This window comes from Hippopotamus amphibius, chromosome 4, assembly GCF_030028045.1.
Source record: "Hippopotamus amphibius kiboko isolate mHipAmp2 chromosome 4, mHipAmp2.hap2, whole genome shotgun sequence".
Classification (NCBI taxonomy): Eukaryota; Metazoa; Chordata; class Mammalia; order Artiodactyla; family Hippopotamidae; genus Hippopotamus; species Hippopotamus amphibius.
The window spans coordinates 47,061,171-47,078,256 of record NC_080189.1 but is presented as its reverse complement, the minus strand read 5'-3'; the positions used below and the strand labels follow the sequence as shown (position 1 = coordinate 47,078,256).

Sequence of the window (17,086 nt, the reverse complement as noted above, 5' to 3'; positions counted from 1 at the left end):
AATAAGCCAATCCATATTGATAGGGTGATTTCAGGTATTGTATGTGTAATAAAGAAGTTAAAATAAAGTTAGAAGGTATCTGAGGATGTTGCTTTAGCTAGGGAGGTCAAGATAATAAAATGAAAATTGCTAGTGTAATAACAGACCAGACTTATTTGTATATAATAAGAGAATGAGAGGAAGAACCAATTCAGTGGCTCTCAACTATATCAGACCAAGTGTCCCCTTTTACACCAGATATTTTGGAATTCTCCATTACTACCCTATAATGAAATTCATATGAAATATCTATGTAAATGAAAGAAAAATATGTATACACATAATACTCTAAATGTAATACAAATAAATAAAAAGTAACTTAAAATAATGTGTATTTCAATATGTAAATTTGGGGGTATGACTCCACTGGAAGTTTTGTTGAAGTAAGCAGATGCTTATACCTCTACCTCTACACAGATTTACTGTGAATGCAGTTTCTATAAATGCACATTGATAAATGTATATTTTATTGTTTACTCAGATAGGACAGCAGCATAGCTGGTGGTCACATGGTTTGCTTGGTTTTTTTGTTTGTTTCAAATAATAACAACTTTGTAAAATTCTGAACAAAACCAGTTATAGTCTTTTTTTTTTTAATTGAAGTATAGTTGATTTTAGTCTTCCTTTAAATTACATTTTCCTGGGTGCACTCCTGGAAAATTCAGATTATGTTAAAACTGGGAAAATTCTTCTCATTATTTATAAGCAAGTTAGGTTCTAGGTTCGGATAATTTTAAACAGCTTTTTCACCTCCTAACTGGGACATTCTAAAGTAGCATGAAGTGCAGGAGAGGAGGACTGTCATTGAATGAGAGGAAGTAGGCAGGAGCTTGGAAAATATCAACAGTAGGGGGAAAGGATGTTGACCGGCCGCTCAAAGGAGTTGGAGTGTAGAAGGAAAAAAGAGGAATCCGTTCAAAAGTACAGAGGGGAATAAGGAGGACATCTATCCCATTTCCATTCTCCTCTGTGTGTCTTATTATCTCATTTATATTTTCGACTTTGTCTCTCTGCTGCATTCCATGGAATGGAAATTATCCATGGACTATTTCTTTAGGGCTTTCTTCTAGGTACTAATTCTCTCGTCAGCTGTGTCTGATCTGCTATTTAAACTGTCCAGTGAGTTTTTAATTTCAGTGATTTATTTCCAGATGATCTGTGTGGTTCTTTTTCAAGTCCCTTGATTGTTTTTGATAGTCTCTTGTTCTTTGCTCATGTTTTTGATTCCTCCTTTTATTTTACTGTAAACATCTTGAGCATTTAAAAAGTATATTTGGTCATTCTAATACTTTTAAAGGGTCTAGTTTTGTTATTTGTCATTTCTGCTGAGTCTCACTCATGGTGGCTTCTTTCCTCATGGATTTTTAATTTTTGATCTGAGTGCTTATTATTTTGGTAACCTTGATCTGTGAAAATCCTAAAAGGCCTATGGAGGGTCTCCTCCTTTAGAGAGTAGTTGCTTCTGTTGGGCACCCAAGGGCTCTATTAATTTGATAACTTTAATTTCTCATCTTAAAGTTTCTGAGACCATATGGTAGTGTTTTGTTTGTTTTCTCAGATTACCTGTTCCACCACATTATTGTAAGAAAATCAGTGTACAGGTGGTAGGTTGTTGGAAGTGAAAAAAAAGCAATCTAAAGAAATTAGCAAGGAAAAAATTCCAACATTAAAGGGCAGAGGAAGATAAGCCAGTAATGACTGAGAAGAAATGGTCAGAGAAGTAAGTAGAAAATTAAGACAGTCGTTTCTTTTTTGCACGCAAGAAAGTAGAGCGATTCAAGGAGATGGTAGTCTATTTATTGGTTCTTCCATGTTCTTAGTACTTACCTTGCTCTTCACTTTTTATCAGTGCTTTTTCTCTCCTCCATCCATCTCCTCCCCACAAAGAAACCAACAAAGAAACCACTAATAATCACCTTGCAAGCATAGTTATTTATGTACTTGTCTGTGTATTCTGCTAGATTATAAATGCTGAGGACAAAGACCCCCAGTTATTCATATTGACCTTTCAGATAATAAACATTTGAATTTCTTCATTCTTGCACAGATGCTTTTTAAAAGGGATGCTTAAAAATACATTTCTACCAAAAAGCAACATGTGCCACACTGTTCATTGCAGCACTATCTACAATAGCCAGGACATGGAAGCAGTCTAAATGCCCATCAACAGATGAATGGATAAAGAAGATGTGGTACATATATACAATGGAATGTTACTCAGCCATAAAAAGGAATGAAATTGAGTTATTTGTAGTGAGGTGGATGGACCTAAATTCTGTCATACAGAGCAAAGTAAGCCAGAAAGAGAAAAACAAATACCATATGCTAACTCATATATATGGAATCTAAAAAAATGGTACTGATGAACCCAGTGACAGGGCAAGAATAAAGATACAGATATAGAGAACAGACTTGAGGATATGGGGTGGGGGGGCGAAAGGGAAGCCGGGATAAAGTGAGTGAGTAGCATTGACATATATACACTACCAAATGTAAAATAGATAGCGAGTGGGAAGCTGTTGCATAACACAGGGAGATCAACTCGATGATGGGTGATGACTTAGAGGGCTGGGATAGGGAAGGTGGGAAGGAGTCCCAGGAGGGAAGGGATATGGAGATATATGTATAAATACAGCTGATTCACTTTGTTGTACAGCAAAAACTGGCACAAGAGTATAAAGCAATTATACTCCAATAAAGAGCTTAAAAAAATACATTTCTGACTTTTCTTGACTTCTGAAACCAGTCATGAATACAAATTCTTTTTGTTGGCTAGGGAGATCTTGTGCGAAAGCTAAAAGAAGATAAAGCACCCCAAGTAGATGTAGACAAAGCAGTAGCAGAGCTCAAAGCCCGGAAGAGGATTCTGGAAGCAAAGGTGAGTCTCAGGATCCTAAAAAAGGGAACATAGGTAGGTATAGGATCTTTATTTAGTCTCTTTGGGTGGGAGAGACCTAGAAAAGATCTAAAAGTTGCTTTATCTGTGTTTATCCAGAATGCCTTCTCCTCTTCCTCTGCTTGGCTGACTCCTCATCCTTTCAATGTGTAACTCAAAATGTCAGCTTTTCTACAAAGCCTTCCTCACCCCGGACCTACTCCTTCTCCCCACAGACTCAAACCCTCGACTGCTTATGTTCTGTGAATTTCCCTGGAAGGCATTATGTTCTTCTAGATGAATTCTCCTATACCTGCAAATAATGGTTATGCTGTTTTAAGTGTTTTTCTTTTAAGGAAAAGTTCTATTCACCTGATACCTGTTCCCAAACCTTTCAAATTGTAAATCTCCCATCACCAAACTGAAATTGTTTGGAGTTTTTTTCTTTGGCTGAGCTGTGCAGCTTGCAGGATCTTAGTTCCCTGACCAGGCATTGAACCTGGCCCCGGCAGTTAAAGTGCTGAGTCCTAACCATTGGACTGCCAGGGAGTTCTCCGTTTGGAGTTTTAAATCCCTATTTTGATACAGTGATCCACTAAAAATTCAGATATTGCTTATCAGTATCTGTATCTAAGTAAGTTTAATCTTATAATCGTGGAAATAATCATATGCTTTCCTAAATAACTAGGTAAAGGTATATTTTCTGTAACTCAAAGGGGAAAAAACCCTAAGCTTTAAGGGTATCAAAATCTTGTCTGATAAATTTAATATTGAATTCTGCTAAGGAATAAATTCGCATATATAAATTGAAATTCCCACTCATTCCTTCAGTCCCATGTTTTCTCTTTAAAAATCCCTTACAGGAGCTAGCATTACAGCCCAAAGATGATGTTGTAGACAGAGCAAAAATGGAAGATACCCTGAAGAGGAGGTTTTTCTACGATCAAGCTTTTGCTATTTATGGAGGTAGGGGATTAATGAGAGAAGGAACGATTGCGTTGTTAGTGGCTTTAATATTATTCTTAAGTCAAAAACACAGATTGCCAATTGATATCTACTTGTATCAGGTCACGCAAAGCAGAGTCGTTCATTGCTTTTATTTGTTTAGAGTCATTCATTTGGTATGATATCAGTTCTTCCTTCCACCCTACTTATTTTTGAAGACAGCTTTTTTTCCATTAGAACTTAGGGAATTGGGGGAGGGGGGGCAGATATTAAGCATTTGATGTGTCCATGTACGTATCAGACTCTTACAATGCCAGAGGAGGCTTGGGAGCAGGAGAGGGCTTTTGTAGCACTGGCCGCCTGCACTGTGTCCCTCCCCACAAGGACAGTAATAAACCATAGTTCCGAGGTTATTCATTATGGCATCTGCCAGGAGAAAATGTTCTTCATAGGTATGCAGATAAATCTCTACACCTTTCTGAACACTACATGAATTTATGTAGAAAAATATAATTCACTGATATTTTTCATAGTTAACAGAGATTACTGAAACAATATTAAACTTGCAGTACTTTGCCACTGAAACTTGATTTGAGTTTTAGTCTGAGTAGATTTCTAAATGTTTAACTTCTTGAGGTTTAAATAGTGGCTCAAATACCCAAGAATAAATCAGAGAATTGGGTGCTAAAATTTGAAATCATTGTTATTCAGCTGATGCAACAAATTATTTTCTAATTTCTGTGTCAGAAAATTATAACTTGCTTTTTCATTTTGTTTCTTACATATGGAGGAACTTCTTTTGTTTTTAGTTTTTTGCTAATCCTACTTGAAATTTCAAATTTGGAAATACTGTAGTAAATGGAGTAAGACTTTTTTAGTTTTACTTCTGTCAGCTAGCTGGAAATAAGGTTCTTCTGTTTTGGGGGATTCGAAGTATTGACTTGACTACATTTTTAGAGAGTACGTGAGGTCTCACAAGTATCACTTTGTCATGTCTCCTTGCTTTAATTTGTCCAGAGTGACAAGGTAGAGTACATGTTTTCCTCTCATGTTTCGCAGGTGTTAGTGGTCTCTATGATTTTGGGCCAGTTGGATGTGCTTTGAAAAATAATATTATTCAGACCTGGAGGCAGCACTTTATCCAAGAGGAACAGATCCTGGAGATTGATTGCACCATGCTCACCCCTGAGCCAGTTTTAAAGTAAGATCTCTACTTTAAGGGCCGAAATGCTTTAATATTTTGTGTGTGTGTGTGTGTGTGTGTGTATATATATATATATATATGCGTTTAGTAGCACAGTGCTTTTTTTTCCACATAATGTAGGTGCACATTATGTCATTAAGTATTCTTCTAAAGTATTTTTAATGACAGAATAGTCTTCTGTTTTATGGATGTGCCATAATATACTTAACTAGTGCCTTAGTGTAGGCGTTTAAGTTGTTTCTGATGTTTGATTGCACTGAATATCCTAACAGATGAATTTTTATGTATATCCTGATTATTTCCTTAGTATAAATTCGGAGAGGCTCTGGGCAAAGATGTGCGTGTATTTAAATCAAATACTACTATTCGTATTGACGTTTCAATGCAGAAATTTAGATTATTCCTACCAACATTGTTGGAAGCAGGTCAGGATTTCTCAAATACGAAACCGAAAGAGGAATTCTTACATTTTGTATCTTATCACTTCATTCATTTAACGCTGCCTTTTAAAGAGCTGATTTTCGCTATTTGTATACTTTAGGCTCTCTCTTAATAATTTCAGCTAATTAAAACAAGTTGAATTCTTGATGATGGATCTAAAAGATCAGGACAGCCTATTCTTTAGCTACTTGCCCCACATACAGGAGCTGTATAGAGATAATGCCAGTGTCCATACAGGTTTCAGTGGCAGAAAACTCTTTCCTTAAGGGTCAGTGTGTATACTGTTATCACAAATTCTTGGCTAGTCAAGTTCCCCGTGGTTTTGGCCTTTGCTTGGATCACTAATAATTATGGGATAGGCATGGATTAATTGATTCTGCAGAGTAGCACAGACTTTATGACAATTTGTGGAAAAATGTAACCTAGTTAATATTTTTTTTACTAAGGGGAGGAAGAACTTGGGAAGAGGGTGGGAATAGATTTGAGGAAGAATTTTCTCTGGCGTACATTTTTATCTGCCATGGGATATATCATAATAGATATGGGAGCTTTCATCTTTCACATATACAGATGTAAACTATGGATAAAATTATAGAAGGGAGATTGTCTTATAAGGTAAAATTTATGTGTTAATTTGTATGAAAATGACTAATTGGCTTGGCATTTATTAACTTAGGACTTCTGGTCATGTAGACAAATTTGCTGACTTCATGGTGAAAGATGTAAAAAATGGAGAGTGTTTTCGTGCTGACCATCTCTTGAAAGGTATGGTTCTTCATCTTAGGTAAATACCCTTTCAAGTAGGATTGATCAAAAGAAGGGGTTTGGAGTAAACTTTTCTGTCAAGTTTTAAAATTTTTTCTTGGGACATAACATATAAAGAGTAAGCAAAGATCTTAAGTGTACAGAACAAGTCCCTTATTGGAAAAAAAAGTTACATACAGATAATTAGAAGTTCTAAGTCATGGAAAGAATGAAGACAATATCATGACTGTCCCTGTAGAATCAACCATGGGATTCATATAAATTAAGAACATTATCCTTGGGTTCATTTTTTTTACCTGCGCAACATTGAAACTCAAAAGTACATTGTCCTTTTTTCCATTATTGAAATTGACATGTACTAACACTATTCTTGTAGCTCATTTACAGAAATTGATGTCTGATAAGAAGTGTTCTGCTGAGAAGAAATCGGAGATGGAAAGTGTCTTGGCCCAGGTGAGTACTTGAGAGACATTATCACAATAACCCTGGTATGTGCTGTCTTTCTTTCAGCATTTGATAACTGTCGAATTGTGCTGACCTGGTCACAATAGTAAAGAAAGAGTTTACCTTCTGTCCCTCATATCATCTCTTTTTGAATTTTTATTTTCTTCTCTGTCAGCCTTTTGTAGCTAATCCTTTATTTCTGTCAAACTAGCAAGTCAGTGTAAATAGGCATGAAATTAGTTCTCTCTCCTTGGAAGCCAGTTTTCTGGATTTAATAGAAGAAGCCAGGACGGTGTCTAACGATGGATAGCATTCAGCGTGGAGATTTGGGGCAGATACCCGTATGAACGCTGTCTCATCAGCCACTTGATCTGCTTCTGGTTGTACTGTCCCTGACTGCATGCTGTTCTTCTCAGAACCTGATGGAGCAGGCCCCTGCTTTTCCTGTAGGCCTTAAGTTTTATAATTCGTATTTACATTGGCAAGTTTTAGGGAAGGTATTTAAGATCATCTGTTCTGACTTTTACCAAATGCAGAAATACCTTCTATATCAGAAGTAGTTTTTATCCTTTTATTGGGTCACAGACTACTTTAAAAATATGATGAAAACTACACACCTTTGCCCCAGGGAGATGCACAAACCTGCATGTGAATGTTGCTGGTTTCTCACCTCATTTATCCTATTAAGCAAAGTACATTTCTCCAGCCCCGTGTTTGATCACGAGGTCCACCAGGGCTCACCTCTTAAATTTTATTTACTTCCTTAGATGAAAGAAAACAACAACCAGTGCTATGTTTATACATATTTTCTTTACATTGGTATATAAATTAAGTGAGGCTGAATGTAGGACTCTCTAACTCTACTTTTCTCTCATGAAAATTACTGGATACTTCTCCACTGTTGCCCTAATTTTTTTAAACATGCTAATTCTCCTCTGTGGTATCTAGCTTTTCAACATTAACTGAGAAATTTTCTCCTTCCTCATTTAAATTGAAAAACTTCTTAATCTGGCTATTGAATCATCTGCCAATTTATTTCGGACCTTGTGAGGTATATTTTATCCCTTGCTTGCAGCTCGTTGCTTTAGTGTTGTTACTTATGGTTTACAAAATCGATTCTTGTACTTTGATACTGTGATGGCCACACCCTCGTTTCTCATTTCCTTCCTTTTCCAAAGAAAAAATAAGAAGCACCTCAAATTACCCCTAAATTACTCTGTTTCCCATTCAGAATTTTAGACTTATTAAGGTTGTGTGTGTATGTGTCTTTGAGTGTCTTTGATCTTAACAGTTTTGTTCATTTCCAAATAAATTGTCAGAAGTAAATTGTCAGGAAGTAATTAGTTGTTTTGTTAAGTCATATTTTATAGTTTGAGCACTGACTTTCTGTTTCATCTCAGATGTGTGTTCTAGGAGAACAGTTTGGGTTTTGATTTGCCATATACACACATGCACACACACACACACATACACACATACATACACACACACACACACACACAAGTTGACTGTTGAACAACATGGGTTTGAACTGTGCCGGTCCACTTATACTCTGCTGTTTTTCAGTAGCATATACTACAGTACTACACGGTTTGTGGTTGGTTGAATCTGCTGATGCAGAAGAACTGCGGATACAGAGCCGGCTACAAGTTATATGTGTTGCTCAGGGGTCAGCTGTATATAGCTGTCAATTTAATCTTCAGTGAAAAGTTAGGAACCCATGGAAATGACCTAATACTCAGAAATGGCCCCAGTGGCCCATCTGTTGCTTCAGCACATAATAGCATTTTCTGCATCTGTGACTCCTTGTCAGCTTGATAAAGCATGATAGTTTATCTAAAAAGCATTGATTCACCCTCTGTTGTTAAGAAGCGAGGTAGAGTTTGTTCTCCCCATTGTACAGATAAGCAAACTTAGGCTCAGAGAGATTAGGTAGGAACTTGATCCTGAATCTCACAACCCATAAATGGTGGGGTTGGGCGATTTACCCTAGTTTTTCTGACCTCAAATGGCCGTAAATCATTAGTTGATTTATCTAATTATTTTATTTCTATTAGAAGTTTTTTTTTTAAGTTTTAACTATTCTTTACTATTAGATGGTTTGTCATAGTCATTTGAAGTTTTTGAATTGAAGATCATATATGATTTTAGAGGGTTTGGCATTGATCATCAATGTATAGGATGTGCAATGCAGTGGAAAATGCAGAAGTAAACAAGACACAGCTTCTACCTTCAAGGAACTTAATATCTAGTGGGAAAGGAAAGTTACATACACATTTAATTAACAGACAGGGAAGTGCAGCTGGCTGTTAAATGTACAGAGTAGTAAAATTCAGCTGTGAAAACTTATTTACATAATTCAGATTCTTGCCAACCATTAACTATTATAATTGAACAAGAGATATTTTACCTTATCTTTTATTATGAAATGGTACGTGTGTGAATTTTAGGTCAGTCCCAGAAAGGTACTCCATTTCTCTGTTGATAAATGGAAAAAGTATAAACTGGTTATGGTTTTAATGTATTGATAGATGTCTTGAAGGTTAGGTTAATTCTGATGTTCTTATTTTGGGTGAATTTGAGTGATGGATGGGGTTTGGTATGTAATATTTTATTGTATGCCTTGCTTTTTCTGTCTTTTACACTAATCATTTTCTTGGTGTCTTCTTTAGCTTGATAACTATGGACAGCAAGAACTTGGGGATCTTTTTGTGAACTATAATGTAAAATCCCCCACTACTGGAAATGATCTTTCCCCTCCAGTGCCTTTTAACTTAATGTTCAAGACCTTCATTGGACCTGGAGGAAACATGCCTGGGTATGTATTGGTTATTGTTTATGTAACAAAGTTAATAGAATTAAAACTAATAAAAGGTAAACATCCGTAGCAGCCATGAAGGAAAATGATTGAAAAGTGATTTGTAGAAGTGCAGACAAAAATATTAAGGAGAAATAATGACATGTATTCTTAAATTTTGTTTCTTCAAATTCTTTCTGAATATAGTTTTTTTTTTTAGTGTATATGATTTTTTTTTTTTTTTTTTTTTTTTTGGTCATGAACACAGAAGTCTGTGATCATCACAGCTTGTAAGTTATAGCTGCATAGGGCAGGAGAGAGAGTCGAAGAATGATTTTGAAAGACATTAACCATTGAAGGAGCTTTCTGCAGTGGTGGGAGTATTCTGTAATTTGTGCTGTCCAATATGGTAGCCAATAACCAAATACGGCTGTTGAGCACTTGAAATGGGGCTAGTTCTTCTGAGGAACTGAATTTCTAAATTTATTTAATTTTAAGAATTTAAATTTAAATAGACATATGACTAATGGCCTATCATGTTGGACAGGATAGGTTTAGTTTGTTGATTCAAGCTAAAGTGTGGTTTTCACAGATAGAGTAAAGAAAACCTGAACAGTTCACAGTATGATTCAGAAGGAGAATCTGTATGTCCAGATTCCTTGTCTGTTGTTAACAAACTTAGTCAAAGTTTTCCATTTTGTAGCTTCAGATATTTTTCTCATGGTCTCATTTTAAGGTAAGAGGATGGGTTTTGCTAGATGAAGCTAGATAGATCATGTTTTCTGGAGTGGAAACTAAAGAACAATAAAAATTAATTGTGACAGAATCTATTATTGGAGTTATTTTAATAAGACCATGGATTGATTTAGGGTATTTTATGGCAGGAGGCCAACGGTGAGCCTTTCATTTTGACAGCACATACAGAGAGTCGTAAAATGGGTCATGCTCTCTGACCTGCCTTCCCACTCCTGTGAATTTACCTAAGGAAATAATTCGAGAGGGAAGGAAGCTATACTTATGAAAAGTGTATAAATTAAAAGTAGAAATAACCTATTTATCCAATAATTTGAGGACAGCTAAATAAATGATAGTAAAGTAGATTATATTAGTAGAATACTCTGCAACTGTTAAATATGAGAAAATTTTACGATTTTTTAGAAAATGGAAAAGTATAAAGTATAATTTAGTACATTCTACTTAATAAATATGCATATTAACTGTAGCTCTACTTATTTGGATAAAAATCACAAAATGAAGAGTCGGTGAAGAGAAGAATGAGAAGAGAGTAACATTTTATTTTCTCTTTGCTTTAAAGTTGTTTTCATAAAACTTTTTTTTTGAAGTAGGCTGTTGGGAGTACTTTCTTATGTGATGTTTTACACAGAATATTTTCTGTGAAATTGAGAAGAAAACAATGGCTATAATGGTGTATTTGAGTGACTATGTCTTTTGAAAATGTGGAGAAATACAGAAGAGGCCTCTGGCTGAAAGTATAAAGTACCACAAAGATTTGATCATTCTGGACTTCTGTATTTCTTTGTGTCTCTGGGTACAAAGAAGAAAATGGTATGAAAAACCTTGAAAATTGCCTGCCATTGGTGTGGTGATTGTGACGAGTGAGCTCTAATGTTGAATGTCAGCCCATTCCGGCTTCATTTTAGCTCCACGGGTTATGCTTTAATAAACGTGGGTTCACAGCAGAGGTGTACTTACTTTGTTTTCAAAAGGATCTAAAATTGTCATCTGCCTCCAAAGTCAGTGATTAGTCAGGAGAATATCAGAGGTTTTAGAGACATTGTGAGAGAGGTCACGTTTGATTCACTGGAGTGATGAAATTAAATGACATGTCTGACAGTGGTATTGCCATGCCAGTCACCTGATACCTTCTCTATTACCTGTTTGAGAATGTTTGCTACTGAGGAAAATATCTGTTTCTAAAACTTTTTTTTTCGGGCCCATATAGCTTTGCATGAAAATAGTATATTTAAGACTCTTAGGATTTGTATCTGCAATTTCAGATTTATTGGGAAACATAATTTCTTCCTTTATAACAGACTGATTTGTTTAAATTTACAGATACTTGAGACCAGAAACTGCACAGGGGATTTTCCTGAATTTCAAACGACTTTTAGAATTCAACCAAGGGAAGTTGCCTTTTGCTGCTGCCCAGATTGGAAATTCTTTCAGAAATGAGATCTCGCCTCGATCTGGACTGATCAGAGTCAGGTACTGCCCGTGTTATTCTTCTCTTGAACTTAGTGAGTGACTTCAGCATTGAAGTGGAAACAGAACCTTGCTATTTTGAAACAACTTTCTGCTTTCTTACGTGATTATATATTTATTTTTATCCTCCGAAAAAGTTTATTTTACGTTTGTCATCTCCAAATGTAACCTCTGGGATGACGGGCAGTTTTGAGTGACTGAAGTGGACTTGAAAGAAAAGGAAGGAGGGTAAAGAATAGCTGAAGTTTCCCATCTGATCCAAAGTGATCTTTTCTCCTTGTTCTTCTTATGTTTTGAGGATGGCAAGATCTAATTGTCTACACCAAGGCATTTTCTGGCACTGGTGGTATGAATGAGTGTAGGGTGAGGTGGGGAGGGAGGTGATGGTTATGGCAGGATGGCCATTCTAGGTGTCCAGGGCAGACAGCATTGCAGGTGTTGGGGTGAGGGTGTTTCAGTGGCCAGTTGGTGTTCCACCAGATATTTGGGGCATCTTTATGACAGAAAGTCCAGCTAGCAAGCTTACCCCTATCTATTCTAGTTCAGACACTCTCTTGTCTCTCTTCTAATGACCTCCTTTTGTCAGACGTGTCCAGGAATATGTGGAAAGGCATCTGGCACTGCTGAGTTAAGTTTTTCTTTAGAAACTTATTATGACTTAGCTATTTATGACTTAAGTGTTTTGAGATTTCTATACATTTTCTTATCTTTTAAGGTAATAAATTCCATAGGAAAAATGGGTGTGTAGGTAAACTTAACTTTCCCAGACTCCAGAGTATTTTCCACAGCCCCAGTGGGCCACCCATTTCCTCTCTTCTTTTCTTACTTGCTGAAATTTCAGGTGTCAGTCATAGCATATCTCAGCCTGCAACTCTACATCAAGCACCCAAAGCACCTGCCTAATCTTGTCAGTCCCTGTGACACCCTCTGAGGAAATGCTCCTATGTTCTCACCAGAGTATATCTTCAGGCCTATAGTCCCTTCAGCTGAGTGGTCTAGGAAGGGGAGACTTCAGAGGAAGGAGCTTGCACAACCTAGAGAAATGGAGTGGGGCGAACCCCCCTGGGCCTTGCTGCAGAGAGAAGAGGTAGTCTTAAACTTGAACTAGGTGTTGTAACAATGAAAAACTTGTCAGGCTTGAATCTGTTTTATTTCTCAATGTCTGAGTTTCTTCGTATCTTTTTTCCTTTTGCTTTTGGGCTTCCCCTCTATCCCAGGAGTGTCTGCAAGCATGCTTTCAGAATGCTGAGGAAGCTGTATGAAACTGAGCTTGTCTAAAGGCAGTGTTTTGGAGAGCATTTACATCAAGTAGAGTGGCTATTGGATGATTATAAAGGACCATGAAGTAAGGCAGAACCCGGGGCCTATGGAATAAAAAGTGGTAAATAGGAAACCCAGCTCAGAACAGAGGAGCAATCCCAGGAGTTAACTGGGGAAAGGCCCTTGGGACGTCCTCACGTTTTATTCCTTGGTTGCTTTCAGTTCAAAGTGTTCCATCTGGATTTTGGTTGGTTTTGTCGTGTGCTTCTGCAAGATCCTGGCTAGAAATCCACTTATCTTTCCAAGAGTCAGTATCCCCATGGCTTTTGTTTCATGGTAGGGCTAGGGCTTGTTTGTTTAGTGTTACAGTTTCTTCTTTACATAACAGTTATCGAGTGATAAGTCTTTGTACAGCTATGATTCCTCTGGTTTAGGTTGGGATTATTAGGTTGTTCATATGAAATTTTTTTAATTAAATTTTATTTTGATTGGCTGGTTCTGTCTTCTAGTCCTGTGTCTATTTTGTATCTCCACAGTTCCAGGTAGAGTCTCTGAACTCAAAGACAAGAGACAGCTGATACAGTCAGTGTTAGTGCTGATTTCCATCCCCTGTCTGTGACCTGGAATTATTTGACAGAGCAGATGGAAACACTTTGGCAGCAAATTATTTTGGGATTCTGGGCAAGGTCCTTATTTTCATCTCCCCTTCATTTTAGATGTTCTGTTGGAAGCTATGTGAGGACAGACATATTTCTGTCTTTCTCTCTCATATTTCAGTGTACACAAAAGATGTTTGATAGCTGTTGAAAGATGAGACATAGGTGCTGCTGGACCAAATAAGGGATACCATTAAAAAATAAAATTGAAAAAAAAAATCAAAGCTCTTTTGCAATGCATTTCATCTATTTTTAGGAACCATTTAAGCAATTTTTCATTACTTCTAAAACATCTGAGATAATCATGAAAGTGCACTAGTAAATTGAGTGTGTTTGTGTGTGTTTTAAAGAAGAGAGATTTGATTTTGACTCATAAAATTAACTTAAAACACTTTTTCCCCCCAATAGCCACTAAACTGCCATTCAGGGAAATCTCTTTGGGAAACCATTACTGTGTGCATATTTATTTCATCATTATGCAGTTAGCTTGATGTTAGCGTGTTCAGTTCATGCCTCATGTCCTCTGCCTTGAATAACACTTTATTTAAGAAGCTGTTACTCTAAAGACACCAGCTGTATGGTGCCGTTATCAGTCATTTACTTTTTCAGAGCAATAAAAAGGAAGAAATCAAACTGTTATAAAAGCTAAAGAATAATTTCAGTTCACTTTTAATTTGCCGTTCTTCCAGAAGTAAATATCAGGAGCTTCGTCTAGTGTACGTTTATAAAGACTTGTTAATGCTTTAAGGAAAATCATTTTCTTTGGAAGCCAGGATTCAGTATCTCATTTTTTATGTCTGATGTTTGCTCAGGTTTTCCTAATTTAAACTATCAATCTGTTCTCTAAAAACTGTTTTCCATATCGTTCTCTATCATTGTAGAATGAAGTTGAAAATAAGTGCTTTGTATATTGTTTTTTATAAGGAAGCACGCAACTTTTATCCCTTAATTTTTGCTTTCAGAGAATTCACAATGGCAGAAATTGAGCACTTTGTAGATCCCAGTGAAAAAGACCATCCCAAGTTCCAGAATGTGGCAGACCTCCACCTTTATTTGTATTCAGCGAAAGCCCAGGTCAGCGGACAGTCTGCTCGGAAAATGCGCCTAGGAGATGCTGTTGAACAGGTAATATTCCATAGGTAACTTAATTTAGATTATACCTGTTCCAGGTTTTCAGCACTTAGCAAATTCTGTGTATTAAGTGACACAGAATTCTGTTTTGGCAATCATTTTATTTTGGTACAGTATGTGTTTTTATACAGGATTTATTATTATACACTATTATTATAGTATGAGGAAATTACCTGAACATGCCAGTGTGTGGGTCATTGGGGCTAACATGAAAAATATGTTTAGCAGAGTACTTGGAAAGAAGTTCTTGGTTTGAACTGTGCCCCTTCAATCTAACTTTTAACAATATATACTACTTTGGGGGAGACATTTTGAGTCACAGAAAGCAAGCCCTCTGGATTTTAAACTCTTCTATATTATCTGTAGCAATTGGGATAAGGCCTTGCATATAATAGAATTTCTCTAATTATTTGCCTAGAGAAATAAGTGAATGAAAACGTTCCAACAGTAGCTGCTGCCTAATAGTGGGATGAATTGTCCTGGGAACGATGAGCTTCCTGTCTGAAGCTATTCAGGTAGAGGCTGAGTGATAACTTATCAGCTGCTTTGCAGAGAAGAGCCCTACAGGGAGTAGGAGATGGGGCTAGATGATTTCTAAGATCCTTCTGTACTAAAAATGTAAGATTACATATACTATATGGGGTTCACAAATTTCAGTGGATAAGAATACATTAAAATCCCCTCAACATGTCTTATGACTTTTTGCTAATTCAGAAGGAATACATTTACAGTTCCTTAGGGTCATTATTATGAATGTCATTTTTAGTACTGTAGATTTAGAAGGTATGAGGTATTAGGCTGAATTTTTGCTGACCCAGGGAGTACAGTAGAAAGATTTTGAGTGACGCCATTACTATCTGCTTGTTAACCTGACAGTTAAACCTTTTGAAAAGAGCCAAGATCACATTTCGGGTATTTAAGATTGTTCTGAAAGCTGGATAAATTAGCTTACCTTGTGTTTCAAAAATGTTTCAGTAGATGATGAATAACTCAATGGAAAATGGTACCTTGGCCTTCAGCAACATTAATATTTGTGTTTTTGTTTGTTCCTCCGTGCTTACTTGCATGCTGCTTGCCTATTTATCTACTTATTTGTTCATTCATTTATTTTTAGGGTGTGATTAACAACTCAGTATTAGGCTATTTCATTGGCCGCATCTACCTCTACCTCGTGAAGGTTGGTGTATCCCCAGATAAGCTCCGCTTCCGGCAGCACATGGAGAATGAGATGGCCCATTATGCCTGTGACTGTTGGGATGCCGAATCCAAAACATCCTATGTAAGTAGAATGCAATGGTTTTTACCACATGATTTTCACTGTTAACCTAGAAGCATGGGTATCAAAGTTACCTTTTGTGTGTTTCATGTCAGTGGAACAAAAAGAAAAAAGATCTCTTCCTGAGCAAAATGGAAAAAGTAGTTGCCCCCCTGCACTCTCATAAGTGGGGGGCTACTCTTGTGTCCCAGAAGCCGTTTGTAGACTTGGATGGCTTTTAGAGAGAGAGTAAGAATGAGAGAGAACGAGAGAAGGCCACTGATGGGGTGGTGGTGGTGTGTTCTTTCCTGGTGTGGGCAGTGTGATTGGTAATAGCCCTGAGTGCAGCTATGGTGGGGTGGCTTCCTTCTTGACACGGATGCCAGCAGATGTTGGAAGTTGTGGTGGTGGGGCTGAGTAAAGAAGGTCATGGTGCTCTTAGTTTAGAGAGTTGTTTGGTAGATTTTGGGGCTAGACCAGTAGATTCTGATCTCTTGATTAGGACCTACCTTTTCTCAAATTCTGTATATTTAATAATAATTTACAGAAGACCTCCAGGTTACCTCTTCACTGTTCCTTCCAACCCCCAAACATGAACATTAGTGCTGAAGCTTAGGATCAAAAGGCATTTGGATATAGGAGATGCTTCCTGCATTGGTGGCGGTGGGAACAGGGTGGCATCCAAAACAAGGAGGCTGAGAGCCCTCTGGCATTTCCCTTATTTGGTGCTAGAGAGGTTTTCACTCATATAGCGACTTTAGCCCAGGAGTCCTTGGTTCCCACATGCCCTTGGTTTCACTTTTTACTTTTTAAAGTGACTTTCTTTTAATAGATACATTTTCTTTAATTACAGATAAGTCATTAAACTATAGAAAAATGGTACAGATCAACTGGTTTGCAAAGCAGAAATACAGACACAGATGTAGAAAACAAACATATGGACACCAAGTGGGGAAAGCGGGGAGGGTTGGGGGCGGAATGAATTGGGAGATTGGGATACCAGATTGTACACTCTAAATATATGCAGTTTGTTGTAAAAAATAAAAAAATA

At 37.0% G+C, this 17,086-nt stretch overlaps 1 protein-coding gene across 1 annotated transcript in view; it reads left to right on the top strand.

Annotated features, from left to right (window-relative positions):
- GARS1 (glycyl-tRNA synthetase 1) overlaps positions 1–17,086 on the top strand; it is a 38,109-nt gene that overhangs the window by 4,500 nt on the left and 16,523 nt on the right. The window contains exons 2-10 of the mRNA XM_057731515.1: positions 2,816–2,917; positions 3,778–3,880; positions 4,919–5,060; positions 6,181–6,269; positions 6,646–6,722; positions 9,386–9,531; positions 11,587–11,736; positions 14,612–14,774; positions 15,895–16,059. Of these exons, the coding sequence (XP_057587498.1) occupies positions 2,816–2,917; positions 3,778–3,880; positions 4,919–5,060; positions 6,181–6,269; positions 6,646–6,722; positions 9,386–9,531; positions 11,587–11,736; positions 14,612–14,774; positions 15,895–16,059 (1,137 nt within the window). The remainder of the gene's footprint in view (positions 1–2,815; positions 2,918–3,777; positions 3,881–4,918; positions 5,061–6,180; positions 6,270–6,645; positions 6,723–9,385; positions 9,532–11,586; positions 11,737–14,611; positions 14,775–15,894; positions 16,060–17,086) is intronic.